We start from the raw sequence: 20,826 nt of genomic DNA on the forward strand, positions 1-20,826 counted from the left end.
CTGCAGGAGAGTCGCTTCACAGGCAGTGAAGCAGGTCTGTAGGTGTCTGTCTTTCTCTCCCCCTCTCTGTCTGTCTTCCTCTCCTCTCTCCATTTCTCTCTGTCCTACTCAACAACAATGATAACAACAACAACAACAATAACTACAACAACAATAAAAAACAAGGGCAACAAAAGGGAATAAATAAATAAATATAAAAATATAAGTAAATAAAATATATATATATAAAAAAAGAATTAGACTGTTTCCTGGAGTTCTGTCCCCCAAACAATCGCAAGGTTTCTGGGCAGGAACTGAAGGTGTTAGAGCTTGGAAAGAAAGGATGAGGTAAGAGAAAGTTTGAGAGCACCTGCACACTGCAGAGCAAGTTCTCCTGAGGAGGGGTTAATAGTAATATCTATTCAAATTCGATTTTTGCTAAGTATCTATTATCTACTCTGCACCATATTTGGGGACTTTCCTACCCAAGTAAACCTTACATCAGAGGACAACACAGTTGCCCCAGGCACCCTAAGAACTTAAGGAATCAGCAGGTCATCTCACCTGGAACCCACCGACAGCTCCCAAACTCCCGTGAAGGGTAGCTCAGTTACATGGTCTGTGTTTACGCCTTCAGCCCTGAAGTCTGTGCACATACCCTGTCTTTTCTCTGCCTTCCACCCAGTTACCCTTGGTTACTGCTAACCCAGCATAGCTATATTGTGGGGAAAGCTGGAGAGTGATTCCTTCAGAGAGTTTTCTTTTTCCTTAATAGTAACTGGCAGGAAGTAGTTTGTGTACATTTGAGAGGTGGGTGAATCTTCAAAGCATACTTGTTCTTTCTTCCAGAGTATAGTACCTAAAACTCCTAGAATTCCTTTTCTGAAAACTCACAGGCATTTCCCAGTGTCCTGAAATATCTGAAATCTATCATTAGTACTTAAAGAGGACCTGTCAGTATTGACTTTTTTCCTTTTTCTGCCTCCATGCTTACTGCTAGGGCTTGGTGTATGTACTATAAATCTACCACTCCCGGCAGCCACCCCCTATTTTACTTGATAGGAAAGAGAGAAATTGAGAGGGGAGTGGGAAATAGAGAGGGAAAGAGAAAGACAGACACCTGCAGACCTGCTTCACTGCTCATGAAATTCCCCACCCCATCCCCTCTGCAGGTAGGGAGCGGGGGCAGGAACCTGGGTCCTTGTGCTTGGTACTGTATGTGCTTAATCAGGTATACCACTGCTTGGCCCCCTCAGTATTGACTTTTAAGAATTTGGTGGTGGGGGTGGGGTGGGTGTATTTATTTATTTTTAAGACTAAGCAAGATGAGTGACCTAATGTAGCAAACCTCTTCCTAGGGCTAGAGAGACTTTGTTAACATGTGAAGGTGACCAGTTGTAGGTTTCTGGAGTCTTTTTTTTTTTTTTTTTTTTTAAACCAGAGCACTACTCAACTCTGGTTTATGGTGGTGCTGGGACTTCACAGCCTCAAGCATGAGAGTCTCTTTGCATAACCATTATGCTATCTACCCCGCCTGGCTTCTGAAGTCTTTATGATGAATTGATTTATATGTGGTAGCAGTGATGTCTTAAGTGAAGTCCCAGGCCTAGAAATTTGTTAGAAATACAAAATTTGCTTTTGCCTTTTGCAACCATCACCGGAGCTGCAGCGGCCAAAATGAAGTTCAGTCCCTTTGTGACTTCTGACCGTAGCAAGAACCGAAAAAGGCATTTCAATGTACCTTCCCACATTCACAGGAAAATTACATCTCCCCCTCTTTTCAAGGAGTTGTGATAGAAGTACGATGTTTGATCCATGCCCATACGATAGGATGATGAAGTCCAGGTTGTTTAAGGCACTACAGAGGTCAGCAGATCGGCAGAGTAGTCCAAGTTTATAGGAAGAAACACGTCATCTACATTGAGCGAGTGCAGCAGGAGAAGGCAGTAGCACACCTGTCCACGTAGGCATTTGCCCCCAGTAAGGAGGTTGTCAAACTGGACAGAGACCACAAGAAGATCCTTGAATGCAAAGCCAAGTCTCGCCAAGTAGGAAAGGAAATGACAAATATAAGGAAGAAACCGTTGAGAAGATGCAGGAATGAAAGGAATGAAATAATATGCAACTTTTATTAAAAACTCTTAAATGAGAAAGAAAGGAAGGAAGAAAGAGAAAATTTGGGTCTCTTCCTCAGACCTACCAAATCCAGACTCTGGAGCTGATTTCCAGCAACCTGTATGGTTTCTGGGTAATTCTGATGACTGTATCTACCATTTAGAATATACGGTCATTTGGCAAAAGGCAAAAGATTTATGTGATCTGAAGAGAAACCAGAGTATATATACGGTCATTTGGTTTTCTCTTCTTTTCCAATTCTGAGAGAATGTCTAGGAATCTTACATTGCTTGTCAATGCCACAATCCCTCTAGTAAATACCCTTAGGATTGCAGCTTGAGAAATAGGCCATGTGTAAGTTACGGCATCTGTGTTAGTTATGATAGAGGTATGGCCTGTCCCTTCCCAGATAGATTGGGAGGTCTATGAGAAGGCAGCTGTAAACCCTGGACACAGGGTAGGATGGTAGCCCACAAATCTAGCTTTCATTTCACACATCTTAGGAAAACTAAATAATTGGCCCAAAAAATTGGCGTTAGAAGGATTCATGTTGAGTGAGGGTAAAAGTGTGATTACTTGAAAATTGCTCAGCTAGTGGGGAAGGTACTTGAATATAAGTGTCTAAATCAGATTTTTTTTTTTTCTATCACTACTCTCAGCAGGAGAAGAGACAGAAAAATCAATAGCCCTTAGTTTTGTTTAAGGTACAAAGACATACTTTTTATCATCTCCAAAGGTCTCTTACTGTTAGGAAGAAGCTTGGCTTTTCACTGTCCCTGTTAAAAAGTATGCTGAGTTCTTAAACCTGCAGAGAAAGAGGCTTGAAATCGTAGTGCTGCCATGAGAGGTAGCAGCCAGATCTGACTCCAGATCCCTCTGCCCTTTCAGCCCTTCTTAGTGTAGACCCTGAACTGGAAGAAATAATGATGTAAAAGGTATGGGTGAGAATGTTCTACAGAGAACTTTCACAGGAAGATGAGAAATTCTACCCCTATGTCAATAACTACACTGTAAACTGTAACACACACCCCCATAAAAGGGATTTAAAAAAAAAAAAAGACTGGGTACAGTATGTAACTGAGGCTACCTGTCCCTGAACAGCTGTGCTATGGTATAGGCTGCTGGTAACCCTAATCTCCTTGGGTTGCTCAGAGCCTTCAGGAGGAAGACTGAGTAGATCTTATATTGTTTATTTATTTAAATGAGAGATACTGAGAAAGACCATCGCACTGCTCAGCTCTGGTTTACAGCGGTGCAGTGGATTGAACCTGGAACCTCAGAGTCTCAGGCATGAAAGTCTTTTGCATAACCATTATCCTGTCCCCCAGCCCTGAGTAGGTCTTCTTAAGCTCATCTTTTTTTTTTTTTAATATTTATTCATTTATTTTCCCTTTTGTTGCCTTTGTTTTTTTGTTTTGTTTTCTTGTAGTTACTGTTGTTATTGATGTCATCGTTGATAGGACAGAGAGAAATGTAGAGAGGAGGGGAAGACGGGGAGAGAAAGATAGACACCTGCAGACCTACTTCACCGCCTGTGAAGTGACTCCCCTGCAGGTGGGGAGCCAGGGGCTCAAACTGGGATCCTTACACTGGTCCTTGCGCTTCACGCCACGTGCGCTTAACCCGCTGTGCTACCACCCGACTCCCCTTAAGGTCATTTTTATCACTTGCGTGCCTATACCCTACCAAGTTCAGTACTAGGGTTATCTTATATAGCTAGTTTTGAATCTCAACTTCATTATTTAATTACTCTGTCATTTATATCTGTGTAGGGATCCTACAGGAAGTTTTGATTAATGGTAGCATCTACAAATAGAATGTAAATTTATCTCACATCAAAAGAAGGATCTGATGAGTTATGGGTGCCACTGGTTTATTTGGTCAGTGGATTCAGGACCAGTATTTGCTGACTCTTGTCTTTTCCTTCTTGATCTAAGATGGCTGCTGTAGTTGGTAGTGTGTTATCTGTTAAGCTAGGAAAAGGGGAGTGTTGAGAAACATTACTAATGTTTGCCCATTTGTTCATTTGTTCGTTTGTTTATTTATTTATTTATGCCTCTAGAGTTACCACTGGGGCAAATCCACTGCTCCTGGAGGCCATTTTTTCCCATTTTGTTGCCCTTGTTATTGTGGTTATTGTTGGATAAGACAGAAATCAAGAAGGAAGGGGAAGACGGGGAGAGAAAGATAGACACCTGCAGACCTGCTTCACTGCTTATGAGGCGACCCCCTGCAGGTGGGGATCTGGGGGCTTGAACTGGTACCTTACGCAGGTCCTTGTGCTTTGTACCATGTGCGCTTAACCCGCTACTGGTGTTTGTGCTACTGGTGTTTGCCCTTTTATGAGTACAGCAAAAGCTCTCCCAGCATTTCTCCTGGAGACCTCTCTGTAGGTCTCATTGGTCAGAAATGTGTTGCCTGGCTACTCCCAAGTGCTCTGAAAGTGAAATGTATAAGTTTTTTTTTTTTTTTAATTATCTTTATTTATTGGTTAGAGACAGCCAGAAATTGAGAGACGAAGAGGGTGAGAGAGAGAGAGACCTATAGCACTGCTTCACCACTTGCAAAGCTTTCCCCCTGCAGGTGGGGGTTGAGGGCTTGAACCTGGGTCCTTGCGCATTGTAACATGTGCTCAACCAGGTGTGCCACCACCCAGCCCCAAATGTATAACTTTTAAATCTCGGTAGTCAAAGGACAAGAGGGTGGGAGTAATTAACCATTGGATTAGTCATCCCATGTTCTCCCAGAATGACCCCTGGGTGAGAAATTCAGTTCCTTTTGTTGTTTTCCTCATCAATAAAATAGAAATAATAGTAGAACCTACCTCATATACAGTATATTGGAATCTAAGGTTCATGTTCCTTTTTCAATACTGGGGGTTGAGTCATCAGAGAAATGATGGTTAGATGTTGAGTCTGTCTTGACTCTACCCAGACATCAGCTGCCAACTTGGTGATTAGAACGGAATAAAGAAAGGAGTGGGGGGAGTAGGGAGAGGGGAAAGAAAAAAGAAAAGGCAGAAGGCTGCAACAATAAAACAAAAGCAAAAGCTCCATTTGGGGCATATAAGGATGAGGATAACCACAACTAAAGTGGCATCATTGCATTGGTACTTGATTCACCGAATTGAAGGATGAGTATTTGAGAAACAGAAATGTAAGAGCTATTAACATTTTCCTCAAATACTCAGTCCTTCAATGTCAAGACTTAGTCGGTTTCCTTTCCGTTCTAATCTGAAAGACTGCAGTGGATGTCCTGGGCCTGTTAAGACTCTCACCACTTGACGACTGACTCCTAGTACAGATACAGGGGCATGAGCTTTAGATTCAGATATAATAACACAGTAAGAACTATTACAAAAAGAGTCACTTCTTTTTGGGAGTAGCCAAAGGAGACCCCTAATCTAACCTGGGGGGGGGGACTTGGCAGGGGCATTGTATGGAAGACTTTTAGGAAAGGAAATGAAATACAGGGCGAGGGAGGAGCAATCCAGGCATTCAGGACAACATGAACGGTTACATGAAAATAATAGAGTGGAGTGAACTAGAGCAACTGCATTCAGTATATTGGTGGAATATACAGTGCCAGACCAAGAAAGGAAATAGGGCATCTAGATGGCAAGGAGCCAGACTTGAAAGGTCCTTCCTACTAAGAAATTTGGAACCCTGTCCTGGCAATAATGTTTGTCCTCGCTTGGATAGTTTTGGGGAACTTTATTCGGGGCCACAGGAGAGTTTTAGGGACATGAATAGATTGGCATTTTTGAATTGTCTGTCTGGTCTGTAAGGAGAATGACTAGGAGAGAGAAAGAAAGCAGGAGGCAGAGTACAAGTTAGGAGGCTCTTAGAACAGTTTAGCCAAGTGGCCTGGACTAGGATGGCCTTTCGGATGAGGGTGAGAGGACATGTTTGAGGCAGTTTCTAGAGAGAACAGTGTCTGATCTACAATATACATTCAGTATTGTGGAATGGGAGTGAAGACTTAGGACCTGACGAGGGATTTACGGAGTGGGAGAGGAGGAATCCAGCTTTATGCCGAACTCCCCGTGGCCTTCAGCCTGCTCTCAGTAGTGCCGAAGGCAGCATGTGCTGGGGGTGGTGGGAAAGGGGCAGAGGCTTTCCTTTCATATGTTCTTTGGGGTAACTCATAATCTTTGAGTAGCCCCCCCTGTTTTTCCACAGTGCTGGAATTATTAAATGTAATGCACCTTGTAATTATGGGACAAGTTAACACTATTCCCATGTTAGAGATTTGGAAGCAGAGTAGGGGCTTGCCCTGGAGTCATCCAGCTCCCAGAGATAAATGTTTCCTCTAAAGCATGTTGCTTTTGGATGAGACTCTTGTACTTCTCATTCTAAATCCAGCTGACTGTAGCCATAATGAAATTAGCAATAAAACTCAGATTAGATTGATCTAATTACTCAGCTGTTAAGGCCCCGAGTTAATTGTAATTCAATATACCTCCCATTTCAATCCAACAGAGTGTGTGGTTTCATTTGCATTATGCAGAGGATATTCTGCTGATGTCTTCTTGTTGTTAAAAGGAATATATATATATATATCACATAGAAAGTGCCCAGGGCCGGGTAACATAATGATCATGTCAACAGCTTTTCATGCCTGAGCTTCTGAGGTCCCACGTTCAATCACCAGACTCACCATAAACCCGAGCTGAGTAGTACTGGTAAAACAAAGAAAAATTCAGTATCGCTCAATCCTTCTCCTTTATCAGATAGAGTTGGAGAACCTCAGTTTTCTCGTGTGTAAAAATATGGGATATATTCATTTATTCAATACTAGCTATTAGCATTGTTTTATAGATTCAGAATTTGAAGCAGATTAGATGGGTTTTGCTCAAGTCAGATATTAACATAGTAGCAGCTCTCTTGGAAAAAAAAATATTGAAAGAGAAATATTTCCAGGGGGCATTTTTGACGTAAGACATGTTCCATATTTCACTTTCTTTGCAAACCCAGCCCTGGTGTCATCACACTCACTTCCCACCTACTTCCATCAGAATCTCTCCAGTAAGCTGACAGCCCTTGAATTACATTAGCTCTTTACATTTGTAGAGCCCATGGAGGGATTTTAGGACATTTTTTACATATAACTGAAAGGTTAGGGTATTTGTGTTTTAGTCTTGGTGATGCCTGAAAGATGAGTGACAATTATTTGGAACAAGTGAATTGTCTTCCTATCACCTTCTCCCCTCTCAATTTCTCTCTGTCCTATCAAATTAAAAAAAATTTTTTTAAAGGTAAAAAATGGCCACTGGAGTGGTGAATTTATAGTTCTTTTTTTTTAAATTTTATTTATTCCCTTTTGTTGTCCTTATTGTTTTATTGTAGTTATTATTGTTGTTGTTGCTGTCTCATTGTTGGATAGGACAGAGAGAAATGGAGAGAGGAGAGGAAGACAAGAGACGGGGGTGGGGGGGGAGAGAAAGACAGACACCAGCAGACCTGTTTCACCGCAGGGGAGTTGGGGCTCGAACCCGGATCTTTCCACTGCTCCTTGCTCTTTGCTTAACCCGCTGCGCCACCGCCCAACTCTCGAATTTGTAGTTCTGACCCCAGGCCCCAAAAGATAGCACTAGTGACAATAAAAAATAGGAACGGGGAGTCGGGCTGTAGCGCAGCGGGTTAAGCGCAGCTGGCGCAAAGCACAAGGACCGGCATAAGGATCCCGGTTCGAACCCCGGCTCCCCACCTGCAGGGGAGTCGCATCACAGGCGGTGAAGCAGGTCTGCAGGTGTCTATCTTTCTCTCCTCCTCTCTGTCTTCCCCTCCTCTCTCCATTTCTCTCTGTCCTATCCAACAACAACAACAATAATAACTACAACAATAAAACAACAAGGGCAACAAAAGGGAATAAATAAATAAAAATAAATATAAACATTTTTTTTTTAAAAAGTTAAAAAAAAAAAAATAGGAAGGGAAGGGAGTCGGGAGGTAGCGCAGTGGGTTAAGCACACGCGGCATAAAGTGCAAGGACCGGGTAAGGATCCCGGTTCCAGCCCCCGGCTCCCCACCTGCAGGGGAGTCGCTTCACAGGTGGTGAAGCAGGTCTGCAGGTGTCTGTCTTTCTCTCCCCCTCTCTGTCTTCCCCTCCTCTCTCCATTTCTCTCTCTGTCCTATCCAAACAACGATGACAACAATAACAACAACAACAATAAAAAACAAGGGCAACAAAAGGGAAAAATAAATAAAATTTTAATAAAAAATTAGGAAGGGAGGAGGGACTAATGAGCCCCTCAGATTTAAATTTTGATGAATTACATTTGTCAGTGTTTGATTTCAACTAAGGACTGCTTTCGAATTCCAATACTAAACTGACATTCTCCTATTTCTTACCCACCCTGCCCCCCCAGTTTGCACAAATTCATTTGTTTCCCTACCTTTTGGTAGAAGATAAATTCAGGGAGGGAAGGAATCATTCACCAATCTGTAAAGTATAAAATACCTCCCATCTGAGTTCGGTGGTAGCGCAGCGGGTTAAGTGCAGGTGGCGCAAAGCTTTAAGGATCCCGGTTCCAGCCCCCCCCCTCCCCCGGCTCCCCACCTGCAGGGGCATCGACTCACAAGCGCTGACACAGATCTGCAATTGCCTGTCTTTCTCTTCCCTCTCTGTCTTCCCCTCCTCTATCCAACAATGACATCAATAACTACAACAAAAACCAAGGCCAACATAAGGGAATAAAAAAAAATTCCTCCCATCTGCCTTACAAAGACTTTACAAAAGCATCATCACACTCCTGCTGTGAGGATTGAGACAGAGTAGGACATCTGCTTCCCATTACAATACCTCCCATATGGCAGAAGTTTGGGTTAGGGGAAGTTTGGAAGTATTTTTAGATTTGTAAAAGAATTTTTTCCCCTAGGGAATAGCACAGTTAGTCTTCTGCACTTACCTAGGAACATTTTTTTAAATATTTTATTTATTAGATAGAGACAGAAATTGAGAGGGGAGGGAGAAGACAGAAAGGGAGAGTCGGGTGGTAGCACAGCAGATTAAAAGCCCTGGTGGTGCAAAGCATGAGGACAGGCGCTCCTCATCTGCAGAGGGGTTGCTTCACAGGTGGTGAAGCAGGTCTGCAGGTGTCTTATCTTTCTCTATGCCTCTCTGTCTTCCCCTCCTCTCTCCATTTCTCCCTGTCCTATCCACCAACGAAGACATCAATAACAACAATAATAACTACAACAATAAAAAACAAGGGCAACAAAAAAGGGAATAAATAAATAAACAGATGTTTTTAAAAAAGGGAAAGAGACAGACATCTGAAGCTTTGCTTCACCACTTGTGAAACTTTTCCCCTGCAGGTGGGGACCAGGGGCTTGAACCTAGGTCCTTGCACACTGTAATGTAAGTGCTTAACCAGGTGCGCCACCGCCTGGCCCCTGGAACATTTTTTTTTCCCTAGCTTTAATATAGCCTGTTTACTTAGCTCTTCTGTTGATTATATTGCTTTTACACTAAAGATCTATGAAGTAAAGCCAGCTGTAGTTTTGGCAGCCAAGGTGAATGACCACAGCTTGTGGCCTTTCACCTGGCTGGGTATGTTTTCCCAGGAGACACAGCACAGCTTGGGGTACAAATGACTGCTGTGTATTTCCCTCATTTCTTACTAATTCAGCAGGAATTACCTTGTCTTTACTCACATGCACCCCTTTCTGTTCCATGTGGGTTCAATAGTGGTGGTGGTGGGGTTAATCTAGAGTCTAGGCTGCCTCAGACTCAGTCTGGTGGCAGGTCCAGAGCCAGCACTGCAAAACTGCTGTGCAGCCTCCTTAGTGCCTTGCACGCTCAGCAGCCAGGCCTCCCAACCAGTAAGGAAATCAGATCCAGACTTCTTTCAAGAGCTAATAGATTGAAAGGTCCATTGAATCTATTTATGTTCCTTCTGCTTGTTAAAGAAAAGCAGAATTGGGGAGGGGAGAGAGGGGCGATAGAAGAATCCTACAAACCCTGTTTAGAATGTGTTGTTTTCGAAGGGTTATGTTGTTTTCTCCGGGCTGGCTTCACGGGCGGGTAACAGACGACCAGGGACTCATGGTTGGGTTGTACGCAGTATCTCTTTATTCATGCAGGACGCAGCACAATCTAAGACGAGCTAAGCTAAACTCAAGGTAAAGTACTCTAAAACTCACAATGCTGTCTTTATATATACTTGCCAAGTAGGGTGGAAACAGGATGTGACATAGAGAGGGTGGAGAGAAAAGTGACTGGTAAAAATCAGAGTGTGACAAGGAGGGGGCAGATTAGGCAAGAATCCTATCACTGAACTACAAATGCCCTGGAGGGAGGGTGGAACTTGTTAACAGTAAATAGAATGAAGTGGTTATGTAAATAGAATAGTGTTAAGCAGGGGGGATTTAAACCAAATGAAACAGAAGGGGTCTCATGCATACCAACAAGAATGTTGCTGTCTGGTGAAGTTTTGCAGGTAGTCTCCTAACCGCCTTTGTAGTGTGGTTCCCCCCCCCCCATTCCATTGTTCTAGTTCTGGCTTTACCTCTGGCTTCTTTCTGCTGAAACTTTGATTCTTTCTGTCTCCTAATTTTATCCACTTCTAACCCCCTTTCACACTGCTGCTGATGTAGATGATATCTATATACTATATGTATATATTTTATTTTTGAATAGAGACAGAAACTGAGAGGGGAGATAGGGAGAGAGAAGTAGCACTGCTTCACCACTGGTGAAGCTTCCTTCCTGCAGGTGGGGACCAGGGCTTGAACCCAGGTCCTTGTAAATTGTAACATATGCACTCTAATGGGATCCAAGGCAGAAGTAGGGACACAAGTGATGCAGCTTTTGCAGTTATCAGGGAGAGGACTCAAGATAGACAGTGTGTGGACAGTAAGCTGTGGTCAGGGCCTGAATAGGCTCTCAAGGTGGAGCTGAAACTCTTTGCTCATTAGGTCACATGTGACTAGAAGAGAGACTAGAGCTAAGGGTGACTGGAGCATTTGACTGAAGAATGAGTGTCATTTACTGATGTGAAGGAATTAGATTTGGGAAAGAATGGAGGATAGGAAGTAAGATTTAATTTTGAGGGGCCAGGCAATAGTGTACTCAGTTAAGCACACATTACCAAGCGTAAGGACCTGGCTTCAAGCCCTTGTTCCTAACCTGCAGGGTGGTCCTCTTCATGAGTGGTGAAGCAGGTCTGCAGGTGTGTCTATATTTCTCTCCCTCTATCTTCCCATCCTCTCTCAATTTCTCTCTGTCCCATCCAATAAAAATTAGAAAGAAGGGAATCGGGCAGTATCGCAGCAGGTTTAATGCAGGTGGTGCAAAATGCAAGGACCGGCATAAGGATCCCAGTTTGAGCCCCTGGCTCCCCACCTGCAGGGCAGTCGCTTCACAGGTGGTGAAGCAGGTCTGCAGGTGTCTGTCTTTCCCCCTCTCTGTCTTCCCCATGTCTTTCCATTTCTCTCTGTCCTATCCAACAACAACGACAACAATAATAACTACAACAACAATAAAAAAGACAAGGGCAACAAAAAGGGAAAAATAAATACAAATAAATATATATATTTTTAATTAGAAAGAAAAAAGGGGAAAAAATGTCCACTGGGAGCAGTGGCTTCATAGTGCCAGCACTGAGCCCCAGCAAGAACCCCAGAGGCAATAAAAATAAATAAGGAAGAGCACACAGTGAAACATGAACTGGACATGGTGTATTGCACCAAAGCAAAGGACTCTGGGGAGGGAGAGGGTGGGAGGAAAGGAAGAGAACTTCGAGGGCTTGGTGTAATGAAATCATGCGCATGTGTCAGTGACCGCACTGTCAAGCACTAACCTCCTCGATTAAAAATTAAAAATAAGTAAATAAATGATTAAGTTTGACTCTTCCAATTTTAAGATAATAATAGCTAACCATTGGAAGGTTTAACTATTTGCCAAACTCCTGGTACTTTGAGGTCTTAACTAATTAAATATTTTTTACAGCCTATTAGGTAAGTGATATTAACCCTGTTTATTGATGGGAGAGCCCAGGCACAGAGAGGCTAAGTAAATAGCCCAAAAGCACACGGATATTAGCAATGTTACTGGAACTTAAATCTGAAATAAGCGTGCAAAACTTGATCTTTTGTCTATCTTTAGATTAATATTGAAAAGACAGAGACTGCATCTTTCTTTAAAAAAAAAAAAATCTAAGCCTTGGTCTAGCTCCAGGGGCCACATTCCTTCCCACTCACCATACAGTCATATTCAGTAGACACCCTGGCGCTGAGTAAGCAGCTGGATACACTGAGTCAGGAGAGATGCTTTGCAATAGGAGACTCAGGCACAGTTAGTTAACAGATACAGCTAGAAAGTCAAGTTAGAGCATGTCACCATAAAGGGAGACGTTGTCATGAGCAGACAGTGCTATAAGTTCGAGCCTCTCAAAGCAGCCTGCCCTTTGGTGTGGCTAACCTGTTAGCCCTGGTTCTTAGAACCATGGGGGTTACAAATCAAGCCACTTGTGAATGCCCCCCAAACACTAGTCTCAGCCTTCTGCCTGGAATGTCCCTCCCTTCCCAATATCCAGGAAAATTCAGTACCCAGTAAAATCCTTAGCAGGCAACAGGTACAAACATACATGCTTATTGCTGGAGGCCCCTTCTCTCTGCTGTTAGGCTGCGTCTGTCTCCCTCATTATGTGGTAGCTCTCATAAGGCAAAAGAAGCCTATTCCCTTAACACCAAGAGCCCTGATGGATTTTTATTCCTAACCTGCTCACCTGCTCTTAGCTTTTTTTCTTCTTCTTAGGATTTATTACATATGAGAAAGAGTTTTACATGAAGCGAAGAGGAGAGAGGGAGAGATAAGCCAGAGTATCACTCAGGTATATGTGGTACCAAGGATTGAATCAGAAAAATCAAGCATGAAAATCCTGTGGTGGGCTGTGTGGTGGCACGTTACAGTGTGCAGGGACCTGAGTTCAAGACCCCAACCCCCACTTACGGGGGGGGGGAGCTTTGTGGACAATGAAGCAGTGCTGCAGTGTCTCTCTCCTTATATTGCCCTCCCCTCTCAACTTCGCTGTCTCTAACTGATAAATATTTTTTAAAGTTTGATACTTTACTAGTTGAGCTACTTCCTCCGCTACAAACCTCTTAGTTTTCTCCAGAATTGGATGGGACGGATGGACACACACACACACACACACACACACACACACACACACACACACACACACACACGGTAGTCACATTATTGAATATGGGATACCAAAATCATTGACAGAACCAGCAAGAGAAAGTCTCTTTTGGGAAACAAGGAAACAAGTATAACCAGAAAGCTGTAGAGAAGAAACCCAGTTTATCTGAGATGCCCCCTTTCCTGGTGTGGCTGTTATGAGTGGGGGTCCTTCTGACCACACAGACTGTCTGCCCCCTGGTCTGAGAAGCTTGGACGCTTGTGCTTCCTGCACAGGTTGGTGTGTTGATAGGACTGAGAAAAGGAGGGAAGATCTCACCACGAGATACTGTATACTGGCCCTGAGACAGTGGTACCTGCAAGGAGCTTACAGTTTAGGGGGAGGAAGGCAGGACAGGGAATGTATGTAAAGAAACCACTGGAGAGTGACCGAGGAGATGGCTCAATGGCTAAGAGTGCTGAATTCAAATTCCTAAGGTTCTTGGTTCAACCCCCAGCATCACATGCAACAGGCAGAATGGTTCTCTGGTTTCTCTCTTACTTGCTTTCTTGCTCTCTCTGTTTCATGTGAAACGTCTTCATATGACTAATTAAAATGAATGTCTCACGGCTGGGCAGTGGTGCAGCGAGTTAAGTGTACATGGTGCAAAGTGCAAGGACTGGAGTAAGGATCCCGGTTCCAGCCCCCGGCTTCCCACCTGCAGGGGGGTTGCTTCACAAGCAGTGAAGCAGGTCTGCAGGTGTCTTTCTCTCCCCATCTCTGTCTTCCTGTTCTCTCTCGATTTTTCTCTGTCCTATCCAACAATAACAATGATAAACAACAAGGGCAACAAAAGTGGGAAAATGGCCTCCAGGAGCAGTGGATTCGTAGTGTAGGCACCAAGTCCCAGCGATAACCCTGGAGGCAAAAATAAATAAATAAATAAATAAATAAATAAATCTCTAAAAAAAAGATCATCAGAATAGCTCAGTGCTTCTGCTTTGTCATGTGTGTAATTCAGGTTGAAGTGCTTTTCTGTTTTTCTCTCTGCCTATATCTGAATGTGTTTCTGTCGGGGGTGGGGGAGTCATCCTGGATTAGTGAGGTCCCTCAGACAACAACAGAATAAATTAATTTAAAAAGAAGAAGAAAAAGAAACCACTGGAGAACAGTGTGGTTGATGAGTTTTGTCACTGGGGATGCACATTCTGTTTGGAAGGGTAGAAATCACAGGTGCAGCAGCCAGTTCAGTCGTGCTCAGATAGTCAACAGTCTCATGGGGAGGGGGGGCTTTCTATCAGTAGTGATGGGAGTGTTAGACGTGAAGCGTAGACTAACCCCAAACCCCAAACACAGTTGTAGATCCAAGTGCCCGCTAGGTGCTTTCTCAGCTCAGCAGCCTGCAGTCCTAAGCCCCATCCATTCTCTCTGCCTGAGGATGTCGTCTGTGAAACAAAGAGGGTTGGACCGGTGCTGCCATCCTGGTATCTGTCACATCCAAGTGAACCACAGTAATTCTGCTCAGAAAGGGAGATCATGAAATTGCCCATAAAGTAAACGACATCTGAAATTACTTTAAAAGGCCGTGATTACTGTTGGCTGCACACTTTCTCGCAGGACACTGGGGACAGAGTGTAGCCACAAGACTGGGTCACTTTGCTTCCCAGACAACCCCAAGTTTCTTTTTGAGAAGCAGCAGGGCTCCAGATAATCAGTTAGGGTGCAGGGAGTTGACTGCACTGATTCTGATATCAGAACATGATCAGAGGGGATTAAAAGAGATGAATTTTCTTTGGCCTTGGAAAGAACTTACAGGGAAAGGTACATTAACAAAGATACATTATTAAAGCTCAATATTTACAAATCCCAAAGTAGCTTTTAGGGATTTAGGGCTTTAATCTTTGACTTTCACAATCAGCTTTCCAATGTCGTTCAAAATACCAGTAGGTATTAAAACAGCCCAGGGCTCAGTGAAACAGGCACTTCATACACCACTGGGGTAAAGTGCAGGCCGACAGCCTTGCTGCAAGGAGTGCTGGCCGGTGTGAGGACCCTGGCGCGTCACGCTCCTGCTCTGGCCCTGCTCTGGGCTGTTAGCCAGTGCAGCAGCTGCTCCTCTCTGCTCCCCATGCTCCCCACCCTGCCCTTTACACTCTCTGTTCTCCCCTCAGCAGTCAGAGTGACCCCTTTCTCCCCCTTCCCCCCTCCCACCTTTCCTTTCCTTCTTCCTTCCTTTCCTAAATATTTTCCTTTTAAAAAGATGTTTTATGGGGGTTGGGTGGTAGCGCAGTGGGTTAAGTGCACGTGGCGCAAAGCGCAAGGACCGAAGGAAGGATCCCGGTTCGAGCCCCCGGCTCCCCACCTGCAGGGGAGTCGCTTCACAGGTGGTGAAGCAGGTCTGCAGGTGTCTGCCTTTCTCTCCCCCTCTCTGTCTTCCCCTCCTCTCTCCATTTCTCTCTGTCCTATCCAACAACAACGGCATCAATAATAACGATAATGATAAGCACAGCAATGGTAAAACAACCAGGGTGACAAAAAGGGAAAAAATGGCCTCCAGGAGCAGTGGATTCATGGTGCAGGCACTGAGCACCGGCAATAACCCAGGAGGCAAAAACAGAAAAAGATATTTTATTATTTTAATGAAAGAAAGACACAGAGAAAGGCAGACAAGAGCACTACTCAGCTCTGGCTTATGGTAGTTTTGGGGGTTGAACCTGGGCCCTCAAAGTCTCAGGCATGAAAGATGTCTGCGTAGCCATTCCACTGTCTCCCCGATCCAGAGCAGCCCTTTTCAAACATGGGCCAAACCATGTTGTACTCTTCACCCCCCCCCCATTTCTCCACTCACTCAGGGTTAGAATCTCCTTATAGTGGCCTGTACACACACCCTCTCCACCTTTTCTGTGCTTGACACTTGGGGTGCTAGAGTCACCATCTGCAGACCCGCCCAGCCTTTGTCTCTGTGAGTTCCTTTGTGATGGCCTCAGCCTCTCTTCATCTCCCTAAACTGCACTGATCCCATTCTTCCTCAGTAGGTCCTGTGTGCTTTGAGTGTGCAGTCTTTGCACTGTTTCCCACACCCAAAATCCCCTTCAGTCATCAGATTGGTCAACTCTACAACCTTCGAGTTTTGGAAAGTCTTATCCTTTAGTGTGCCTTACACTGACTACCTGATTCATACTGTAGGGCCCTGCCACCAGGCCTTTCACACTTACGATAGATACCCTCAGCCTGTCTTTCTCTGTACAACGTAAAGCTGCTTTTTGTTTATATTTTTACTGACATGCTGCCCTGAGCTCCACCTGGATAAGGATCACAGTAACAGAATAGATTCTCAAATACTTATTGACTGTGTGAGTCTTAAAAATGGCACTAACTGGGAGCCGGGAGGTAGTGCAGCGGTTAAGCTCACATGGCGTGATGCACAAGGACTCGCGCAAGGATCCGGGTTCGAGCCCCCACTCCCTGCCTACAGGGAAATACAGGTCTGTGGGTGCTTTTTCTCTGTCTTTTAAATTTACTTTTATTTTTTAAATTTATTATTGGATAGAGACAGAGAAATTGAGAGGGGAGAGGGAAATAGAGCAGGAGGGAGAAACACCTGCAGCTCTACATCACCACTTGTGAAGCTTTCCACCTGTAGGGGGGACCAGGGATTTGAACCTGTGTCCCTGCATACTGTAATGTGTGCGATTAACCAGGTGCACCACCGCTTGGCATCTCCCTCTTCCTCTCCCACTCCCTCTGTCCTATACAATAAAAGTTGGGGGGTGGGGAGTCTGCTGGGAGCAGTGGATTTGTAGCGCCAATACCAAGCTCTAGCGATAACCCCGGTGAGAATAAAATTTAAAAGATGCAAGGGAAGCTGGGAAGCTAAGTCTCCACTTATTGTTACTTTTGGGGAGGAGAATGATGCTGTGCTAGGATGTAAAAGTAAACTTAGTAGAAAATGTGCTTCTGTAGTTCTTCAGTTTTATAGATTTATATTGCTTTTTTTTTTTTTTAATTTTTTTATTTAAGAAAGGATTAGCGAACAAAAGCATAAGGTAGGAGGGGTACAACTCCACACAATTCCCAACACCCAATCCCCATAACCCACCCCCTCCCATGGTAGCTTTCCCATTCTCTATCACTCTGGGAGCATGGACCCAGGGTCGTTGAGGGTTGCAGAAGGTAGAAGGTCTGGCTTCTGTAATTGCTTCCCCGCTGAACATGGGCGTTGACTGGTCGGTCCATACCCCCAATCTGCCTCTCTCTTTCCCTAGTAGGGTGTGACTCTGGGGAAGCTGAGCTCCAGGACACATTGGTGGGGTCTTCAATCCAGGGAAGCCTAGCCAGCATCCTACTCTGTGTCTTTTAATAGGTGAATTCAGGCCATTCACATTTATTGATATCAAAGATTGAAGATATTTTAACGCCATTCTTGTAGAGTTTTAGTGTGTTTTGATATATGTTCTATTTGTGGTGGTCTGGTTGTTTATAGGAAACCTTTCAGAACTTCTTTCAAGGCAGGCTTGGTGATGGTTGCTTCCTTCAACTGTTGCTTGTCTGAGAAGATTTTGATGCTTCCATCTAGTCTGAATGACAATCTAGCAGGATATAGTATTCTTGGCTGAAAGCCTTTCTCATTGAGCACTCGATAGATATCTTGCCATTCTCTTCTGGCCTGTAGTGTTTGTATGGAGAAGTCTGCTGCTAATCTTATGGGTTTTCCTTTGTAGGTGACTCTTTGTTTTTCTCTTGCAGCCTTGAGGATCCTTTCTTTATCCTTATTCCTTTCCAATCTAAGTATGACATGTCTTGGTGTCTTTAGGTCTGGGTTAATTCTGTTTGGGACCCTCTGGGCTTCTTGAATTTTTATGTCTTTGGTGTTGTCTAGACTAGAGAAATTTTCAGCTATTATGGCCTGGAGAACGCTTTCTTCCTCCCCTTCTCTTTCTTCCTCTGGTAAGCCAATAATACGTATATTGTTTCTTTTGAAGTCATCCCATAGGACTCTGTTGTTGTTTTCAACATCTCTTAATCTCTTTTTGAGATCTCTTACTTCTTTTTTAGTTGTCTCTAATTCATCCTCAATCTTGCTAATTCTGTCTTCAGCCTCATTGATTCTATTCTCTCTGCCCTCTACTGCTTTCTGGAGTTCATCTATTTTGTTGCCCTGCTCTGATACTGTTTTAGCTTGTTCAGCTAGTTGCCTTCTTAGCTCAGCAATTTCAGCTTTCAGCTCTCTAATAACCATGAGGTTATTAGAATTTTCTTCCATATTCTCATTTGTTGTTCCTGCAGTTCTGATTACAATTTTTTCAAATTCTTTACTCACTCCTGTTATTATTTCCTTAGCTAATGTTTGGATGTTGAACTCGTTGTTTTGTGCTTCGCCCTCTGGAGGACTTTTAGCTGGACTCTTGTCCTGGTTCGAGTCTCCATTATTTTTTCTTGTTGTTTTAACCATTTTATATAAGTTAACAGTTTTTTCAATCCCTGAGTTGGAGTTCAATGGTGTAAAAGCCTTTTTTTTTTTTCCCCTGTAGGCTATGGTAGCCTGAGGGCTTTTAAACTATCAATAGGCTTCTTGGCTTAATCACTGACTCCTGACCAAGAGATAAAGCAGGGTGTGGCAGAGATAATCCAGTGGTTATGCAAAGAGACTTTCACAGCCCCCCAGCTATGCCACCGAGGTATAGGTCTTCTCCTGAGTTTCCCGGTTAGATCTCTGTCCCCTGGTGTCCCTCCCTGTTGCTGCTCCAGATTCTGAGGGTAGTAGCAATGGAGACTCAGAGTTGCACTTGGTGAGTCTCTGGGGAGTCCTTTCCTCCCTTCAGCTGTCCCCTTGTTGGTGGAGCAGACTGGAGGTGGTGTCTCCACTGACAAACTGTCAAACTGTTAGCAGTCACTTAATCTCTCCTTAGGCCCCTCTCTCCTCTCTGTCTCCAGCCACGCGTGTTTGTACTCACGGGTGATTTACTGGGTTTCTGTGGTCATTCTAGTCCTGTCTTGTTTCGGTCCGGGTGGTCTCCTTTGGTATTCCTAGTTGATCCAGGAGAGGAGAGGAGAGGAGAGGAGAGGAGAGGAGAGGAGAGGAGAGGAGAGGAGAGGAGAGGAGAGAAAGCGATCTCCTAGCCAGCATCCTGGTGGCATCTGGAACCTGGTGATTGAAAAGAGAGTTAACATATGAAGCCAAACAATTTGTTGAGCAATCATGGATCCCAAGCTTGGAATAGTGGAGAGGAAGTGTTAGGGAGGTACTCACTGCAAACTCTAGTGTAGTCCTGCTTTCAGGTATATATTTTGCAGTAGTTTATGGATACGTGTGCACATAAGCTCTCTCTCACAGAAACTGGTGTATATCTAGGTTATGGGACTTTGTTGGAAAGTGAACTACCTGAGATGAAATTAGAGTGTACTATTAAAGGAAAGGTCTCACCCGAGTAATGAAGCTGAAGGGTTGTCATTCCACACGTGAAGTCTCTGGATACATTCTGAGGTGAAGCATGTTGAGGTAGCAATCGTTGCTTTGGTTAGGTTGTGATCGGCAGATGCAATGTTATTTGGTTTGGATTGGGAGATGCATACGGGAAAGTGGGCCCTATCCAAGGGTTCCAGGACTGGGGGAAGTAGGGGCTCTATAGTGAAGATGTGAGGTTCCTGCTGTCTTAGGATTCAAAAAGACAATCAATAGCTAATATTATCATCACATTATTTGTTAATTGGGTTGACTTTGAAAAGTCCCTTTGTTATGGTTTGCTGGACAGTACCTAGTATCTTGTATATAGCTGTGCTATTGGAAGCTTCTAATCTACTTGATCTAGGCTTTTGAGAGAGTCCGCATATCAAATACATAGCCTATATATTAAAAAGATTCAGTTTGTCTTTTGAGAAACTTTGAGACATACAATTGATTTCCCCATATTGCTTTTTTTTAATTGAGAAATTTTCATAGATAAGTGTAGTCTTTTTTTAAAAAAGTGTATTATTGGTGGCTATCTAGAGGAGGAAATGTTGGTTATTTATACTGTCTGTAAGGCCTAGTAAGAGGATAAAGTCTAAGCCTGGAACTTAGATTCTGTTTCCAGAAGCCTGTTTTTCTTCTTGCCTAATTTTTTCCCTTTTTTTTCTTTTTGGGTCTGTTCCTAGGTTACCCCGCAGCCTACCCGGCAGCAGCCCCCACCTACAATCCCAGCCTGTACCCCACCAACAGCCCCAGCTATGCTCCAGGTAAGGAGGTGGTGGAGACAACAGTGACAAGAATGGGAGGTGGGACTCTTGGGAAAGAGTCTGCTGGCCTTTCCTTGTCTTTACATGCTCTGCACTCGGCCTGTCCCGGCTAGATGCACTGTGGGGGAACTCAGGCAGTTCATTCTCAGGGTGGGGGTGGGCTCTCCTTGAGATGAAGATGGCTCCATCTCTCCTTTGCTGGAATGTCTAAGACTTTCCTCACAGAACCCTTTCTGCTCTGTCAAACAATAGCCACATCCATCCTTTACTCAGTTTCCCCCAAGGTTGTCTTTGAGATTACACACACTCTCAGACTTCCTGGGTGTGGATTTGGAAGAGTGAGAGACTTGCCGCCAGAAGATAAGAGCTGGTTTTCAAACTGAGGC

The 20,826-nt window shown here is 44.0% G+C and overlaps 1 protein-coding gene and 1 pseudogene across 3 annotated transcripts in view; both read left to right on the forward strand.

Annotated features, from left to right (window-relative positions):
- FAM168A (family with sequence similarity 168 member A) overlaps positions 1-20,826 on the forward strand; it is a 182,704-nt gene that overhangs the window by 129,122 nt on the left and 32,756 nt on the right. For all 3 annotated transcript variants that reach the window (XM_060176862.1, XM_060176861.1, XM_007527485.3), the window contains exon 3: positions 20,360-20,440. In XM_060176862.1, the coding sequence (XP_060032845.1) occupies positions 20,360-20,440 (81 nt within the window). The remainder of the gene's footprint in view (positions 1-20,359; positions 20,441-20,826) is intronic.
- Positions 1,265-2,083, forward strand: LOC103117440 (large ribosomal subunit protein uL24-like; annotated as a pseudogene).

This window comes from Erinaceus europaeus, chromosome 17 (genome assembly GCF_950295315.1).
Source record: "Erinaceus europaeus chromosome 17, mEriEur2.1, whole genome shotgun sequence".
Lineage (NCBI taxonomy): Eukaryota > Metazoa > Chordata > Mammalia > Eulipotyphla > Erinaceidae > Erinaceus > Erinaceus europaeus.